Source organism: Amaranthus tricolor, chromosome 13 (assembly GCF_026212465.1).
Source record: "Amaranthus tricolor cultivar Red isolate AtriRed21 chromosome 13, ASM2621246v1, whole genome shotgun sequence".
Classification (NCBI taxonomy): domain Eukaryota; kingdom Viridiplantae; phylum Streptophyta; class Magnoliopsida; order Caryophyllales; family Amaranthaceae; genus Amaranthus; species Amaranthus tricolor.
The window spans coordinates 13,605,752-13,624,004 of record NC_080059.1 but is presented as its reverse complement, the minus strand read 5'-3'; the positions used below and the strand labels follow the sequence as shown (position 1 = coordinate 13,624,004).

At 34.0% G+C, this 18,253-nt stretch overlaps 3 protein-coding genes across 3 annotated transcripts; 2 read left to right on the top strand and 1 right to left on the bottom strand.

Moving 5' to 3' along the window:
- The first annotated feature begins 4,982 nt into the window (after positions 1 to 4,982).
- Positions 4,983 to 12,199, top strand: LOC130798102 (AP2-like ethylene-responsive transcription factor ANT). The gene is made up of 9 exons (XM_057660968.1): positions 4,983 to 5,682; positions 6,323 to 6,779; positions 7,557 to 7,639; positions 8,501 to 8,509; positions 8,594 to 8,682; positions 9,412 to 9,485; positions 9,600 to 9,650; positions 10,212 to 10,288; positions 11,290 to 12,199. The coding sequence occupies exons 1-9, from the start codon at positions 5,331 to 5,333 to the stop codon at positions 11,649 to 11,651; spliced, it is 1,554 nt and encodes a 517-aa protein (XP_057516951.1). The 5' UTR covers positions 4,983 to 5,330; the 3' UTR covers positions 11,652 to 12,199.
- Positions 12,200 to 15,096: 2,897 nt separating this feature from the next.
- Positions 15,097 to 16,384, top strand: LOC130798839 (protein MAIN-LIKE 1-like). Its single transcript, XM_057661934.1, has 3 exons — positions 15,097 to 15,702; positions 15,790 to 16,209; positions 16,286 to 16,384. Exons 1-3 carry the CDS (start codon positions 15,097 to 15,099, stop codon positions 16,382 to 16,384), a joined length of 1,125 nt encoding a protein of 374 aa, XP_057517917.1.
- Positions 16,385 to 16,542: 158 nt separating this feature from the next.
- On the bottom strand, positions 16,543 to 18,253 carry LOC130798838 (uncharacterized). The gene is made up of 2 exons (XM_057661933.1): positions 17,294 to 18,253; positions 16,543 to 17,216 (listed from the first exon to the last, which is right to left on the bottom strand). Exons 1-2 carry the CDS (start codon positions 18,222 to 18,224, stop codon positions 16,543 to 16,545), a joined length of 1,605 nt encoding a protein of 534 aa, XP_057517916.1. The 5' UTR covers positions 18,225 to 18,253.

Here is an 18,253-nt window from a genome sequence, read left to right as displayed (position 1 = left end):
AGCAGACAACGGTGATCCTAGTAGCGAACAACCTTCTTAAAGACCAAGAGGAGGTACATGCTTACCCAACTAATGTTCATCTTATTAAACTTGAATGTAAAATGGCAGATCTTCTTTAAAAGGCAAAGGAAGATCGGGATTCGGCTCTTCAGCAAAAGGCCAAAATTGCCTGGCTTACCATGGGAGATGAAAACACCAAGTTCATCCTCCAGTCAATCAAGAACATACATAGATCAAACACCATCAATGTGCTTCACATGGGTAAGGAGATCATTAGCGACTAGGCTAGGATCCAAGATATTTTTCAAAAATACTACACAAATCTATAAAGCAACGATATTAAAGATAGATGTCTTATCAATATGAATATTGTTCACAAGGGTCTAGTCCTTATAGCTGCCCAAAAAAACCTTCTTTCCCTGTCGTTCTCTGAGGCAGATATTAAAAAAGGCATTATGGAGTATCCATGAGGATAAAGCCCCCGATATTGATGGGTTCAACAGTGGCGTCTACAAAGGTTCTTGGGCAGTGGTAGGTACGAACGTAATCAGAGCAATCGAGGAGTTCTTTGAATCTAGGGTCCTCCCGAAGGCTTGGAACGTGACGACAATCACTCTAATCCCAAAGACACGGTGTCCAAAAGACCTAGGGACTAGCAGCCTATTTCTTACTGTAACGTCATCTACAAATGCATCACTAAGCTCATATGTAGCAGACTTAAACTTGTCCTAGGGGCCATCCTCAGCCCTAATCAAGGCGCTTTTATGGAAGGTTGCAGCATTTTACACAATATCTTCCTATTCTAAGACTTGGTAAAGCACTATGAAAAGTGAAGCTGCATGCCCAATTCTCTCCTTAAAATGGACCTCCGAAAGGCTTATGAAACTCTGAATTGGGGCTTCCTAAAGGACATGATGATTGCCCTCAACTTCCCTACTCTATTCATAAAGAGAGTTATGACCTGTGTATCTTCCTCCCAATACTTCCTAATCATGAATGGAAATCCTCTGGAAACCTTCAAGGCTAAATGCGGAGTTAGGCAAGGCGACCCCATATTCCCCCCTACTTTTTGTCATAGGCATGGAGCACCTTTCGAGGATACTCAAAGCATCAGGTGAAGCTGAGGAGTTCAAGTTCCACCCCAGATGCTCCAAGTTGAAACTAAACCACCTAGTGTTTGCGGATGACTTGATGTTGTTTTATAAAGGGGACATGCAATCAATAAAAACCCTTTGCCAAGGGGTACAGCTCTTCTCCTCAAGCTCGAGCCTTGAAGCTAACTACTCCAAATTAGGAATTTACCTCGCAGGGGTCACTGATCACTTCAGGATGTATGCAGCTAGCACCCTAGACTTTACTTTTGAGAGCCTCCCTGTAAAATACCTCGGCATGTCTCTCACTTTCAAACGGTATACAACAGCTGATTGTGAATACCTTGTGGACAAGATGACTAGTTGGATTCGTTCATGGATTACCAAGAACCTCTCCTATATTGTCAGACTCCAGCTGATCAACTCGGTCCTCATGAACATCTCTAACTATTGGAGTTAAATTGTTACTCTCCCCAAACGAATCCTGAGCTAGATTAACGCTGTGTGTTGCTCCTACCTTTGACACGGTGAAACAGACAACAGAGCTCCAAGGAATGTGAATTGGGAGAAGGTCTGTAGGCCTAAAAAGAAGGGTGGGCTCGAAATCCGAAACTTACAACTTTGGAATTTAGCAGATGTAGGTAAAATAACCTGACACATCAGCACAATGCAGGACTCTCTATGGGTAAAATGGATACATGAGGTGTATATGAAAGGTGGCAGATGAAACCTTTTCAATGCCCCCATCACTGCGAGCTGGGTGCTCAAAAAGCTATACGGGATTAAGGGGACTTTAAGGGACTAGATGAAAAGCCCGAAGTGCTCCATTGATGTCGTCTACAAAGATCTAATGGGGACCACAGATAAAGTATGCTGGGCAAACGCAGTTTAGAACCGAGCTGTCATTCCCAGAACTCGCTTTGTGGTTTGGCTCGCCTACCATGAAAGACTCAAATCAAGACATCGACTCAAAAGCATGGGAGTGGTGGATGATGATATGTTCCCCGTTTGTGGAACACAAACCGAAACGACTGAACACCTCTTCATCAATTGCAAACTCAGATTTCAATGCATGGAAGCCCTTAAAAAATGTATGGGCGTTAACTAGAACACTAGGAACAGGGAAGACATGCTTCAAAAACACCGTATACTCAAGGAAAAATTGCGACTCATAGCTGCAATCTTTAGCTACCTTATATACGCTATTTGGAATGTTAGACGATGCGATATGGCATAAGAGAGTAATGACAGCAGGGAGGGTTGTAGGCACCATCAAAGCTGATTCCAAAATCAGATTCGCCTCCCTATGTTAAAATGGGGTCACTGCACTTTTGCTGAGGAACCTGTGGTTGAGCTTGATCATATGGTTCTTGCAACTTGTTTCCCCATGTTCTGGTCTGCTCCAGCAAGGTCCCCGCGGACAGCTGGTGCCTGTTTTGCTTGTTGACGTAGCTATTTAGGCCAAGTTCTTGTATTGCCGTGTGTGGCTTTTTTTGAGATATCCCGGTTTCTCCCGTGCACATGAAGAGTGAGGTGGGAGAACTCTTCCTAGAAGGTGGGCCCGCTTTCACACTGATGCAATTAATAGGGAGAACCGTGGATATCTGGGTTTATACAGCGATTGTAAGTATTTTGTTTGTGCTAATAGAAAATCGTTTGTCAAAAAAAAAAATTCCAAACTAAATGAGACATACAAAAATTCTGAATTATACTACTAATTACGTTCTATTATACTTGTTACTGATAGTGATATTTTCTCACACAACATGTCATAATCAGGTGTGAATATTTAGAATGGAGGAAGTAACAAACTTGATAGATACTACATTTGTTGCTGCTTAATGTTTGCATTTTTCATTTTACATAGTTTCATTTGTTGTTCCCATAAATAATTTTATATGTATATAATGTTTTTTGACATAATTACCCTTACTCAACCTAAATTTAATAATTTTAATACTTATGAACCTTACATATTTTCAAATAATTTCATTTTAATATTTTAATTTCATATGTTAAAAAATTCTAAAAAATTAATATTATGAAAATATGCATTAAGACGAATCTTACAAGATCTTACTTGACTATGTTTTACATTATACATGGAGAAATATATATCAAATAAGATCAGTTGATGAACAGTAGTTGCTATAGCAACTATAGCAACTATTAATATCCGAATAAAGTACTTCTTAATAATAATTCCTATAAGGGGTGTTTGGCACATGGGATTTCAAGGAGGGAATGATACTTTAGTCTAAAAAAGTCCAAGTCTTTGTTTGTTTAAAGTGAATGAGAATAGCAAATGACATTAAAAATTGAGAAAGTCTCATCTTGAGTTGAGACTTTGATTCTTATATCTTTCATCCAAGTTCCTAACATACCAAGAACGAATGCAACCAAGATTTTAGGCTACACAAATTCTTACTTGAGATCGCCTTTTGTAAAAACGGCTTTCAAAAGTCCAGCCCAAATCTAATTTATCTTAATTTAAAAAGAAAACTGCTGCTGAAATCAAAGCGCACATTTTAAGTGGAATGTGACAAGTCACATAATATATTTGAGCCTTTGGGGTTATAACACTATTTATTTGGGTTATAACATGATACATTTGGTGTTATACCACCATATATTTGGTGGTTATAATTTTAAATAAATTATGTTATAATCCTCAAATATATGCCGGTATAACACCAAATGTAATATGTTATAACCGCAAATAAATAATATTATAACTCAAAATATATTATGTAACTTTTCACATTCCACTTGACATGCGCGCTTTAATTTGAGCAGCAATTTTTATTTTATATTGATATAAATTAGATTTGAGATGGACTTTTAAGAGCTGTCTTTACAAAAGACGGTAGGGAGGCCTATTTAAGCTAAGTACTCGCCACTAAAATTTGATCGTAAAGTCTTTATTTCTTTACTCGATTAATATAAATTTCATTTTGGAATTGTTTGAATTTTTGAATGATTCCAGAGTTTACTTCGTAAGGTAAAGCATATATTTATATTTATATATAATTAGTAAAGATAATGAAGTAAGTGTATCCTAAACTAGTTGATTTTCTCAAAAAAACTACATACATTTGAATTTATTAGGATTAGGAGAGCACTATTTTTATCAGTGGATCTCATGAAAAGAGACATTGTTGTTTTCTCCGTCAAGTAAAAATTTACATACATCAGAAAATTCAAAATTAATTTCCTTAAAAACTCTATCTTTATGAAGTTTATCAATGAATTGTAAGCTTGTGTGACCTAACCGATAACATCATAGGTAAAATGTCATCCTAATCATTTTACATAAATAATTTGTTTTATACCATTTGACCATTTGAAATTTCGCTTGGGTGGTGCTGTCTAAGTCTTTGACCCTAGTATATGTAAGTTTTAATTTTTTTCTGGCATCTGATAAAATTTACTTTGTCAAAATATAATAATATTGATATCAATAATAATTAGTATTCTAACTTTTCAAAAAATAATATTCTTTCTGTTTCTTTTCAAACGTTTCTTTTTGTTTTTGCACACTATTTATTATCCATTCTTAATTTATATTTTATTCTTAATCAATAAGTTAAATTTAGTCAAATAAAATTTTGTTTGATTCGTCTAGACATAAAATTTATTAATATTTAGTTTTTATAATTTTTAATTATTTATTAGTATGTTGGCAAACGTAAACAAACCGAATAAGACATTTATAAAAAAACAAAAAGAGTATTTACCATGCTAAAAAAGAATTTTATGCTCGAATTCTATGAAAACTGAAGCAAAAATAAATTTAAACTATTCCTATTAAATGTGAATAGAGTCAAAATGGAGCACAAATTCAATAAAAAAAATGATTTTCTCAATTGGTCTAATACTCTAATGCATAGAAACTAGAGAGAGAAGATAATGAAAGAGTTGCAGGACTAGTCTTTCTCAATGTGTACATAGTCCACCATAAAATACAAAACATTTTTTTTCTCCATTTCATTCTTTTTGTTTAGTCTTATTTTGTTAATATTTAGAGCCTAAAAAAAAACTTAATTTTCCATTCCTGTTTCTACTTCTACCTTTCTATACAAGTACATAAATACAAAAAAAGAAATAAAAGGGAAAAGGATGAAATTTCTTTATAAATATATAGTGAGTTCATATTCAACCAATGATTGAGTTTTGCTTCCTTGTATAGATTCTGCTAGTATTTAGCAAAAGTTAGTGAGAGAAAAAAACTTAATTAAAATGAGTGCAAATCAGAACAATTGTAATAGTATTAGCATTACTAATAACTGGTTAGGTTTCTCTTTGTCACCCAACATTAAAATGGAGCCATCTTCTGCTCATCATCATCACCATGATCATCATCAGTATCATGATGATTACATCCATCTTCATCATCATGAGACTGAGCAGCTGTCTTCTGCTTCATCTGTAAGCATGTTTCTTTCTCCTCAGCAGCAGATGAATTTAGGAGCTGCGGAAAATGGTGGGTATTTTCATACTCCTTTGACTGTCATGCCATTAAAGTCAGATGAATCTTTATGCATCACTCCTATGAATGCCTTCCATGGATCTCATTCTCAACCAGCAGATGGTATTATTTTATTTCATTTTATTTTTTTATATTTTTCCTTCCATTTTTGTGTCCGCTTGCTAATGAAAGTAAGGTGGTATATAACATATTATGAAATAAGGAATCAACACAACTAAACATTTAAGCTACTAGTTGATACTCCATAAATGTAATATAAGGCCTCTTTATACCTGATGTTAATATTTTACTTTTAAATAAAACATAAAAAAAAGTATTTGAGATTTAAACTTATAATCTCTTCTCACGCCGGCTTTTAATACCATATAACAAAATTAACTTAACTAAAAATTTAATAATAAATTACTCAAAAAGGAGACATAAAGAGTATTTAATTTCTTCATTTAAAAATAAGTGTTGAGAGAGATATAATAGAAGTATAATAAAGGTAAAGGATCATTCTAGTAATCCATATAAGACAAAGTTTTGGGGAGGGTTTTTTCTTTTTCTTGAAAGAGGCGGATATATCATACTCGAGACCCTCAGGGAGTAAAGAGGGATGTGTGTAGTAAAAAATCTCCAACTTACGTGAGCTTGATAGGGGTCAAACTCCAAACCTTTTGCTCCATATGCAGATATCTATTGTGCCACAACGGTTTTGGTATATAATAGATGTATAATATAGTGTAATAAATATCTTCAGCACCAAAGTTGGAGAATTTTCTGGGAATTAGCTTGGACAGCATCTACAAACAAGAGGAGCAACAACAATTAGAGTCATACATATCAGCATTATCATACCAAGGATTTAGTAGTGAAGATGATTTGCTGAAGAACTTTATGAGATATCATAATGGATATGTTGTGAATGATGAGCTACTTATGGGTAATCATCAAAATATTATTTCATCTGGGAATAATAATACTTCTATTACTGTTCCTCAGAATGGTGGGGATTTACAGTCTTTATCCTTAACAATGAGCCCTAATTCTCAGTCTAGTTGTATAACTGTTGCACCAACTGCTAATAATGATGCTGTTTCTGCCGTGGAAACCAAGAAGAGAGGATTTGGTAAATTGGTTAATTGCAAGGAAACTGTTCATAGAAAGTCTATTGACACTTTTGGCCAAAGAACCTCTCAATTTAGAGGTGTTACTAAGTATGTATTTCTCTCTATTTCCATCTCTTTTTATCTTTCTCTTTGCTTTGGAATTAATGAAGTCTAAAATTTTAATAATAAACTAATATTTTTTGAGCCACTATATCTCTTAAAAATAAATTAATCTATATATTTATTTTTAAATAAATTTACTATCAGGTATATTTATTAAAAATAAATTGACTAATTATTTATAATAATTTTTAAAGCTTCTTTGTACTTTTTTTTATTTTACTGTACTAGCTATATTTGACTTTTACTCGATCTAGTATGTTATTTTAATTATTTATTTTCTATATTGAATAATGCACATTTAAAAATTATAAAAAGTTAATATTATGAAAGTATGTGATTAGATGATTCAATTAAGATCCCAAATGCTTATATTTTTTCTTACATAAAAAAAAAGAAGCTTAAACAATAAATAGTATCAATAACCGTAATGTAACGAGTATTTTAAAACGGAGTAAGCATTAGTAAGTCAAAAATGAAAATAAACAATTATATATTTTTAGCAAATATATCGAATATGTAAGTTTATTTAAAAATAAATAATCATTAAGTTTATTTTCTATGGATTGAATAAAGATTACTTTGTTTTTTATTTTATACAATTTCTTTAATTAAAACTTTTATATAGGAATATGAGATTGGCTAAATAAACCGATGAACTTGTTCTAGGTATTGTCGAGATGAACCAGTAAACTAATTTTAATTCCATGGACATAAATTCTGAAACTTTAATTTTATAAGATAACATGAGTATAAAAATTGAAGGCATAGATGGACGGGAAGATATGAAGCTCATCTATGGGACAATAGTTGCAAAAAAGAAGGACAAACCAGAAAGGGACGACAAGGTTAGTCAAAAGAATACCAAAAACTTGCTTGTATTTCCGGGTATAGGATGTATTTTCTTGGTTTTTATACTTGTATTAAAATTAACTTTTCTGTTTATTTTTTATGGTATTTTATCTATTGTGGTTTTTATATAAAAAAATTTAATCACATAAGAGTTTATTTTTTCTGTTCCTAAAGAAGTTTCCACTTTTTACGTTGAGTGTTTCATTTGTTTTATACATAAAGAATCTTTTTATATGTAATTTAAATTTTGGATAAAAATAACCTTATTAATTCTTATTTTAATATTTTAACACTATTATGGTTTCTACATATCTTCCACTAATTTTATTTTAACATTTTTATATTTCTTATTGTCCCCACATGTTTCGCACTAACTTTATAAAAATATTTTTTTATTAGTTTTAGTCTCTATATTTTTTCCATTAACTTTCTTTAAATATTTTTTTAATATTTATGATCCTCACTTTTCGTCCGTCAAATATATTATTTAATAAAATAATTTCTCTACTATCTAAAAGATTCTATTTTTCTTAATTACCGTGAACATTACTTATGGAAATTTCATCAAGAAACAAAGAGAGTATTTTATACATCTCGGCATATAATTTTATAAAATCAAATTTTAAATGTACGTTTAGTTGTCCATAACTCTAAATATAAATTTATTAGAGAAAATATAAAAAAAATGAAAAGTACTTATTTATTTGGAAGTTTGTATTTAGAAATATTATGGGTCCATTCTTGGTCATGCCTGAACATATCTGAATATTTGGCAATTAATTTATTTTGTTTGTTTTTTCTCTTGGCTTGCTGGATTGGGATTACCACTTGACAAATTGCGGGGCCTGCTTCTTCAGTGTATCTTGGTAATTAATTAGCTGTTTTTCTTGCACATAAAAATTGTTTTTATTTTAATGAGTGATGAATTTAATTTGTGGGATTGATTTCAGGAGGATATGACATGGAAGAGAAAGCTGCTAGAGCTTATGATCTTGCTGCCCTTAAATACTGGGGTCTCTCTGCTCATACTAACTTTCCTGTATGTTATAGTTTATTGCCTAATTTCAAATTATTTATTGTTAAACATAAACTCATTATAATTCTTAAATTGTAATTTAATGTCTAAAAATAAGTAATTAAACTAATTATAAAATGATATAAACGACTAGTACAAACTAAAACTTAAAATTTGAAGTCTCATATTAATCGAACAGCTCACATATCTCGAGAACCTCCTAATTCTAAGAAAATTGTGAACAATCTTAAAATTACTATTTTTATTTAATAAATTTATAATATTTTTTATTTGAATATTTTATGAATTACATTTTTAAAACTTACCATTTTTAGTCTTAATGTTTATTTTTTGCAAATTACAACCATCAAAGTATTAAAGTTTGCATGTTCAAGCCAAAATACATAATTTCGACCTTTTGGGTAGTCGGAATTTTAGGTTAAGTGGTCGAAAATTTGTTTTTGGCCTGAACATGAAAACTTTGATACTTTGGTGGCTGTAATTCACAAAAAATAAACGTTAAGACTATAATTTGCAAAATTGCTAAACGTTAAAGCTGTAATTCGCAAATTATTTTTTTAATTTTTATAAAATTTATCATAGCTTTATTATATAATTAAGATGATTGTGTAATATTTAAACTGCACACCCATCATGCTTATTCTTTTAAGTTAATGTTTACTTGACTAATGTAGTACCAAAAAAAGGAATATTTTATTTAATCTAAAAAAGTGTTCATCTATTAATTAACAGATGGAGGGCTACAAAGAAGAAATTGAAGAAATGAAGAACATGTCACGCCAAGAATATGTTGCTCATTTAAGGAGGTAATATATAAATATATGATGTTTAGATATTTTCCCCAAAATTATAAATTTCTTATAAAAACGTTTTTTTTTTAAAAAAAAAAATATTAAGTTGTAATAATGATATTTTTGCAGGAAGAGCAGTGGGTTCTCTAGGGGTGCTTCTATGTACAGAGGAGTTACAAGGTTCCCTTAGCTACCCTTTCCCTATTAAATTACTGACTGCATAGTATAATCTATTTTTTTATAACGAAATAAGTTAATTATTAATAAATTAAATTCATAAGAAATATTATAAGGTAGACTATAACTTAAGGTGTTTTAGATTGAAATGAATAAGGGGATATGTAGACATAATCCATAAATACTGATAATCATTTGTAAATTATAGCTTTACAATTTAGATCATTTGTAAATTACTATCTTAATGTCACTAAATATCAATATTTATAACGTTTAGGCCAAATTAGAATTCCAGTCATTTTAATTGTTAGAATTTTAGGTCAAGTGGCGAAATCCAGTGGTTGGCATGAATGTCGTAAACATTGATACTTCCGTGATTGCAAAAACATTAAAGTAAAATTGTAATTTGCTAAAGATTAAAACTTTAAAACTGTAATTTACAAATTATTCTAATATTAAAAAAAATTGTTTTTGTTGATTGAAATTAATAAGTAAATAGATCTAATAATAAATTGTATATTTGAAGATGAGAAAAGTTTGTTTTAATTTTGTGTAATTTTGCAGACATCATCAGCATGGTAGATGGCAAGCTAGGATTGGAAGGGTAGCTGGAAACAAGGACCTCTATCTTGGGACATTCGGTGAGCTTCTCTTTAAAATTCCCATTACTCCTAAAATGCGTATTCTTTTCTTTTCTTTTTTTTTTTTTAGTCTTTTCTCCAAGAGGTCAAATAATTTTAAAAAAAGACAAAAGAAAAACAAAAAAGACTGAAGTTCTGGACCAAAGTCCAAGTAGTGGGGGACTTATGAATAAGGCTCCTGCCTCCTATTCCTATAGTATTGTTTAAAGATGGATTCAGATTGTTTCGTTATATGTCAATATCTGCTCCAATGTTTCTCTTTTCACCCACTACTTTTTGCTTTTTTAGGCCTCTTAATCTTGTTATTCATCGACCATGTAAAAGATGGTCCAAATTTCTTTTTTTTTCATAATTTGAATGAAAAGTAAATTTTTTTTATTATATTGTATACATTGACAGATCTAAAATTAAATTCAAAAATTTTCGAAATTGATTATTGTAATTATAATAACAAAAATAAATTGGCCATCCAAGAGGCAATGCATTTTTTACTTTAAATTTTAACTTATATATGATGAGACCCTGACACCAAAAGGGTCTTTGAGGGTGTGCAAGGTGATAAGTCGCACAAAACTTTCTCTTTCTCTTGTATATGAAATAGTTAATAAAAAAATAAATATGTTAAATTAATTAATAAAATAAATATATGTAATATAAATAAGGCGCAAAATAAAAATTTTTTGCATAGAACCCTCAAATTTTTTTTAAGAAGCTATGCTTGAAAGTCCTCTAGTTGTATACATATTCACGTGTAATTTTTATTTTGAGCTTTGTATTAGATGTTTGGTCTAATGTAACTTAGACTAGCTCCTATATGTAATTGTATAAGGCATGTTGGACTTAGATACATGTTGAATTGTTGGACTTGATTCTAAACCTAATTTATGTGTTCAAGTATTAAAGGTCCTTAAAAATGTAATACAGAGAATTAAATTGAAGTGAAGAGTCCGAGCAGTACTAGAAGTTTTTTGTGTAACATATTTGATATGATGATATGTTAGGCACCCAAGAGGAGGCTGCGGAAGCATATGACGTTGCAGCAATTAAGTTTCGAGGAACTAATGCAGTCACTAATTTTGACATTAGTAGGTATCATGTCGAGAAAATCATGTCTAGCAATACTCTTTTAGCTGGAGAACAAGCTAAAAGGAACAAAGTTGCCTTCTTTGAGACCTTCAAGGATAGCCCAAACCTAAACCCAAACCCGAACACAAACCAATCATTCTCACTTGGGTTACAAGACCTTGTTGGGCTTGACATGGTAAACCCAACTCAACATACACCCCATTTTTCAACTGCATCGTCGCTGGTAACGAGTTTAAACAGCTCTAGGGAAGGTAGCCCAGACGAGAATTCGACCTGAATTCAATGGCTCATTTTCCTGATTTTTGTGCTTGGAATGGTGCATGACAGAAAAACTTAGTGTAGTTTTCCTGTTGAAAGTTGGAGCAGGTTTTTTTGCATGAGAAAAAAGTGACAGTAGGGAAAAAAAAATACGAGGGCAATCTTTTTTTTTTTTTTTTTTTTTTTTTTTTTTTTGTGGGGAACAAAGGAGGATTTAGTGGAAGAAAATGAGAGGAGGTTGTGATTAGACAAAATGAGGGACAAAAGTGGGGGCCATATATCTGTCTGTAAACAAAATACTGGAAACTTTTGTCAAACTTAATTGGAATCCTCCTGTAATGAGAAGATCTTTTTGGCCAAAAATGGAGGGAAAATAAAGGAGAATTTAGTGAGAGATTTCTAATGATTATTCTGTGGCATGATGTTGCCAATATATATATAAGATTGGTATTAAGTGCATGAGTATGACCCCTCCATTCTTAAAATTATTGGATCAACTTTAACTACTTTTTATTATCATTTGTAGTTTATGTTTGTCAATAATGCATAAAAAAGGTTTCACTAAACTTTGACCAAATCATTGTTTTCCTTTTTTTAACTTCTTTTGTGTTCATTATTTTTGTATTTCTGTTTAATTCCTATTTGAAATTAACTGGTAAAATTGCATTTTATTATTTGCGTGAGTTATTTTCTATAAAAAAAAATAAAAAAAGTATAATTCATATTACTATTAATTGGTTCAAATAATAAGCTTTTTTTGTGCTTCGAATAGGGTTAGTTGCTATTCTCTTCATTTTCATCTAAAAATAGGAGTGTAAATTATTCTGTATATTTGAAATTTGATAGTACTTTCATATGAAAAATATAATACAATTCATAACATTTGTCGATCTACTTTATACCAACAAAATACTTCGATATATACTTAAAATCTTAACCATCTCAAAATATTTCATTTCTTAGTATTTATTAAGGATATTAGATTACTAGTTAAATTTGGTGTGAAAGTAATTATGAGTTTATAGAGTAGAAAATAAAGAATATATGCTGGAGATTAGTGTTGTTCTTGAAAATTTTTTGGCCTTAGACGAAAATTAAGAAAGGGCTTTAATATGAATAAAATTTTAGTTATTTTTTCTCCAATTATGTAGTTTAATAGTCATGTGCTTAATTGAGAATCTAATGCTGCAAGTTCGATTCATACTAGAAGCTACTTATGTAAATATTAATTATTAATTATAAGGATTAACTCAACTTGAGTCCCATTATAAATTGGGTCCTAGGCAATTACACCTTAAGACTAACCTCAGGAAGACCCTGTTAGTGAAAAGACATTTAAAGAGTGTTGCACAATTAATATAGTAATATGAATCAAGTTTATAACAACTTTACATCACCCAAATGTCATTATCTAGGCCGGTGGAGTTTAAGGGGTCGAAAATATACAATATTACAGTATCCTTGTCAATTGTTAGTGATAATAAAGAGCTTATTTTCAATTCTTCCTTAATAACAAACATTATATAAAAGTTCATATAAATAAATGTTCACATAATTTAATTAGCGATTTTACCATTAATAAACACCCAATCTACATTACAACAGTTAATAGGTGGCAAATACTGCCCTTTTAAATTTACACCATAAAATTAAATTCTTACATATATATTTGAATATTAGGATGCAAATTCAAAAGTGTTTAGTGATTAAAAGAAAGATTAGAGGTTAAGAGAAAGATTAGAGATATTCTCACATCAGGAGCTCCTACATGGTATCTACTTTTTAGGATTTAATTATCATTATGAATTAGTCATTCCCACCAGTTTATAAGCTTTAATCATGATTATTTTCTTTTTCAAAATTTTGGTTTGCATAAAGATTTTTGTAGTATAAATTTACCCATTTCTTATTTGTCGCCACCAATTTCATTTTATCGCCACCCCCCCTTGAATGATTACGATTTTACCCCTGAAACTTAAAAAATTACGAAAATGCCACTAAGCTTATAATTTATATAAAAACACTTCAAATGCACTCAATAACACTTTCATCACTTCCATAAAATCAAAATCTTCACATAAAATTAAGCGGAGCTAAAACTTTGGAATCGAAATCGTCAACAAAAATTCGAGGTAAGTTTTTTTTAAATCAATCGAAGCAAAAAAAAAAAAAAAAAAATTTTCGATTCGGCCCAGTCGCACAAAACGTGCGACTGTACAGTCGCACGTTTTGTGCGACTGGGCCGAAACCAAAATTTTTTTTTTTTTTTATTTTTTTTTAAATTTTTGAAAGAGTTTGTTGTTAGTTAATGTTATTTAGTAAATGTTGTAATAATATGTATTATGATAATGTTGTTGTAAGAAGTAGTTATTGATTTACGTATTCGAAAAAGAAAAAAAAAAAAAAAAAAATTAAAACCGGTCGCACGAACCGGTCGCACAAAATGTGCGACTCTACAGTCGCACATTTTGTGCGACCGGTTCGTGCGACCGGTTTTATTTTATTTTATTTTTTTTATTGTAATGAATTTGTTTAGTGTAATTAATTTATTAAATTTGAGTTGTTTAAATATTTATGAATATAATAATTGTTTAATTATTTGTAAATGTGAAATATTTTACGTGTTGCTTGTTTTTAATTTATTTGATTTTAAGTAATTTAAAATGTTGTCTTAATTTAAATTATGAAAATTCTAGTAAATGGCTGGAAATCAAGGTAAAGGAAAAGGGTTTTTTAGAGGTTTATTAAGCGGCAATAGATCTAGGCCTACTTTACTGAGAGGTGATCCCCATGAGAGGGGGGTTACGGGATCTGCAAGGCGAGCAAGGCAAGAACAAGCGGCCATACATAGTCAGGCCCAACGTTCAAGTACCCTAGAGCAAGTGCGTAGTCGCTTTGAGCGCCAAAGTAGCCTACATAGTCATACGGTCGGCTCAGGTGACGATGATACTGATTACGACGAGTCTCTTAGTCGGGAAGAGTCTCTTGGTCAGGATGAGTCTGCATGTCATCCTGTTGATTGGACGATCGTAAGAGGCCATGCTGTTAAGTTCAAGAGTAGAGGGCAGGGCTCGAGTGGCACTTCTGATCAGGCAGGAGTAAGCCAGGCTGAGGATGCGGCTCCACGGGGGAGGAGGCGATCGCAGTCCGCGGACACGGACTGGTTAATCACATCAGCCCAGCCCGGGGGCCCTGTTGATACTACTTTAATACCCAGCTACGGTGGGCACGTAGCAAAGGCTATATTTGAGGGATCGGAGCGCACCCCTCCGATTTTGGAATGTCGTGCTCGGAAGAAAACGTTGGATTCAATCATTAGACTTCAGGACATGTCTGATGAATTGTACAGAGTGTTACCTGGTACTCCCCTTGGTCGGCTGCCGTATATAATGCACCAGCACATCGACAGTGCTCTCATTACGGCATTTGTGGAAAGGTGGTAGCCTGACACCAACACCTTCCACATGCCGTGGGGGGAGATGACCATAATGTTGCACGACGTGCAACGCATCTTGGGAATTGGCATTGACGGTTCACTTCCCGTGCAACCGTCTGATAATGAATGGCAGCTTGGCCTGGCCGGCCTTTTTGGTATGCCATTGTCGGAGCTGCGTGCGAAGGGGCACTTCACAAGCGGCAGCATTAATGTTGGTGCACTGTTGCAGCTATGCCACCGTTCTCAGTCTATGGATACTCAACGTACCGCCTACTACATGGCTATAGTAGGTTCCACGTTGCTCGTGGATAAGACTAGAGTCGGGATGCGTCCTCACCCTGTTGTTACTGTTACCGCTGATGAGGCTGATATTGCTTGGGGTGCAGTGACGCTTGCTCACATGTATCGCCAACTGGGTATGGCGACAAGGACTGGGTGCAAGACTATTGCTGGTTGCCTGACACTGTTGCAGACATGGATTTACGAGTACTTCCCAGCCTTCCGCCCCCATCCGCGTCAAGCTGACATGCCGAACAAGACAAGGGCAGAGATGTGGTCCCCGCCGAAGCCAATCCGCGAGCTGAGCAGACTGATAGACTGTAGGAGCATACTGGATGCCATGACAGAGGCACAGGTTTTGTACATGACTTCAAACTTAATTGTTTAACTTGTCAAGGGCAGAGATGTTATGTTGATTATGTATTATATTCATTGTGAGCAGGTGGAGTGGACTCCGTACTTGACTTATGATAGGTCTTTATTGAACGAGCACCCACGTACCTCGTATATCGGTGGTATCACCTGTTTCGATATCGTGGAGGTCTATTTGCCTGAGAGGACAGTGAGGCAGCTCGGTTTTGCACAGGAGATTCCCCCGGCTCCGCTGAGACCTACCCAAGCTCTGCGACCAGCACAGGGCTCCTACTCAGTTACATTCGCTTCTTCCTGTATGTTTACGGAGATGTGGAGTAGGTTCCCTTACTGTGCCCGCGTAGTGGAGCAGGCACAGCGTCGCGCATCGGTTCCATCAGAGGCTGCCCCGGATTACGTGGACTGGTTTAGAGTGTCTTCCCACTGTTTTCTCATCCCAGGTGAAGGACCTGCTGCTGCGTTTGGTGCTGCTGATAACAGAGTCGAATATGTTAGTATTCCTAATTATATATTTTATTTTTATGTTTCATAACATGTATTGACTTTGCAATTGTCTGGTTTTACAGTTTGCTGCTGAATTTCCAACTCGACTTGCACCATTGCTCAGGATGCCAGCTATTGCTCAAATGACGCCTCGGGAAAGAGATGCTGCTGATATGTATTAAGAGGATCTTAGAGAGTTGTTTTCCGAATGGCAAGAGTGTAGAGGGCGCAGCCCCTTATAGACATTTACCTGTTTTGTAATGCATGAACAATTGTTGTATTTAATCTTTATGTATGAACAACTTTTTAATCGTTTGAACAGTTGAATTATATATAAACACTATGGATATTCTAAATTCACCGCGTCTCCGGCGGTGTTATTATGCTGTTGTCGTTGTATGTTGCACATTCTACTCCAAAGTGATATCCTATTACGATATTGTCTTTCTAAATCTGCACATGAATTGTTAGCTGCTCTCCAATTTTGTTGGACTGGCGGCAGTGGAGATGAATCATCGTTCATTAAAAGCTGAACATAATGATTCCCGTTTACCCAAAGAATATGTATAAGTTTATTTACGCCATGCATTCCCCCTGTTCTTCTTAAAGGAAGCACTAAACAATTGTACATTGGATGACCATCCGCAGAGCCATAATACGCAATTGCTATGTTTAAAAATGTTGCTGCAGAATACAGTGTTGTCGCTTCCAACCAGTGATCGTACGGAGCAGGTCCTTTATTGTGGGCACCAACTCTGAATATAGCTTCCTCCACCGAATCTGCTGATAAATATAAGCGTGCATATTGTTCTCTATGCGTTTCCATTTCCAAACTCATTGCACGTCGTAACAGAGGCCATGCTTCCTCACCCCCTAACTCTGTGGCGGCAATAGCTCTAAATCCACAATTACCGTCACCTATAACATCAATCCAATCAAACAGATATGGCGGAAGAATAAATGGAATGTGATCTGGCCACGGAAAAAGTGAAAAATCACGACCTGCTGCACCATCTGAATAAGTAACAATATATCATTACGCCAATATTGATATAAAACATATAAGATTAAATGAAAAGAAATAAGAGTACCTGATAAGTTGAAACTGAAGTTAATTCCAACTGACGATTGATGCGACCGGCTGCTTGATCTACCACTGGATCTCCCGCGTGATGATGATCTTGATCCGCGACCCCTTGAGGACGATCTACTGTACTCAAACGCACTTTTGTTTCTCCTCAAGGTTCTGCTTGTCATTGGTCTTCCTTTCCTCGGTGGACTTGCTTCGGGCTCAGGTATGTCGTCACCATCGGGGTGCAGCTCATGTTCAAGTACCTGAGAGACGCGTCGTAGTACTGAGGGGTCGGATTTTAAAACTTCATCCACCAACGATTGAAAGTACTCTTTATCATCGGCGTTTGCGTGCCGTACTTCTTCGTTCGCGTCTTCTTCTGCATCTAAATACTTTAACGTTTTCCAAAACGGATGTATATCGTCCAAGTACAGAGCACCATTAGACCTGATAGACAAGTAACAGTAACACGCGCATGGTAATCCGTGGGTTTTTTGAATGACACAACCGCATTTTTCTAAAAGACAACTGCCCAGGGTTAGCATCCGGTTGTGCTCCATCATCAATAGTTCCAAGGCAAATATAGAAACATGACGATACAACGGTCGTAGAAAATTTAGTCGCGACGTTCTTGAAATGGAATTCTTAGATTCCTCAAGAGCTTGTCTTATTTTTGATTGTTGATTCATAATTTGTGCGTGCGCCCTTTTAAACAGCGTATCGAATGAGCTATTACCGCTACCCAAGTAGTACTTGAAGGAAGAGTGTTGACTTTCAACTCGACTGGTAGTCTGGTTACCCAAGTGCAAACAATCATTCGTCCACGCACGCACAAATTTCTCTTTGTGAGGAATCCATGTTCCTGCCAAATATTGCACGACTCTCCGGTTCCTAGTCGACCAAGTGGACACAATCCCTTCCCATCTGTTTTCAAAATCGGCGATCGTCATACTGTTAACCAAGGGGTTCCATTTTGTTT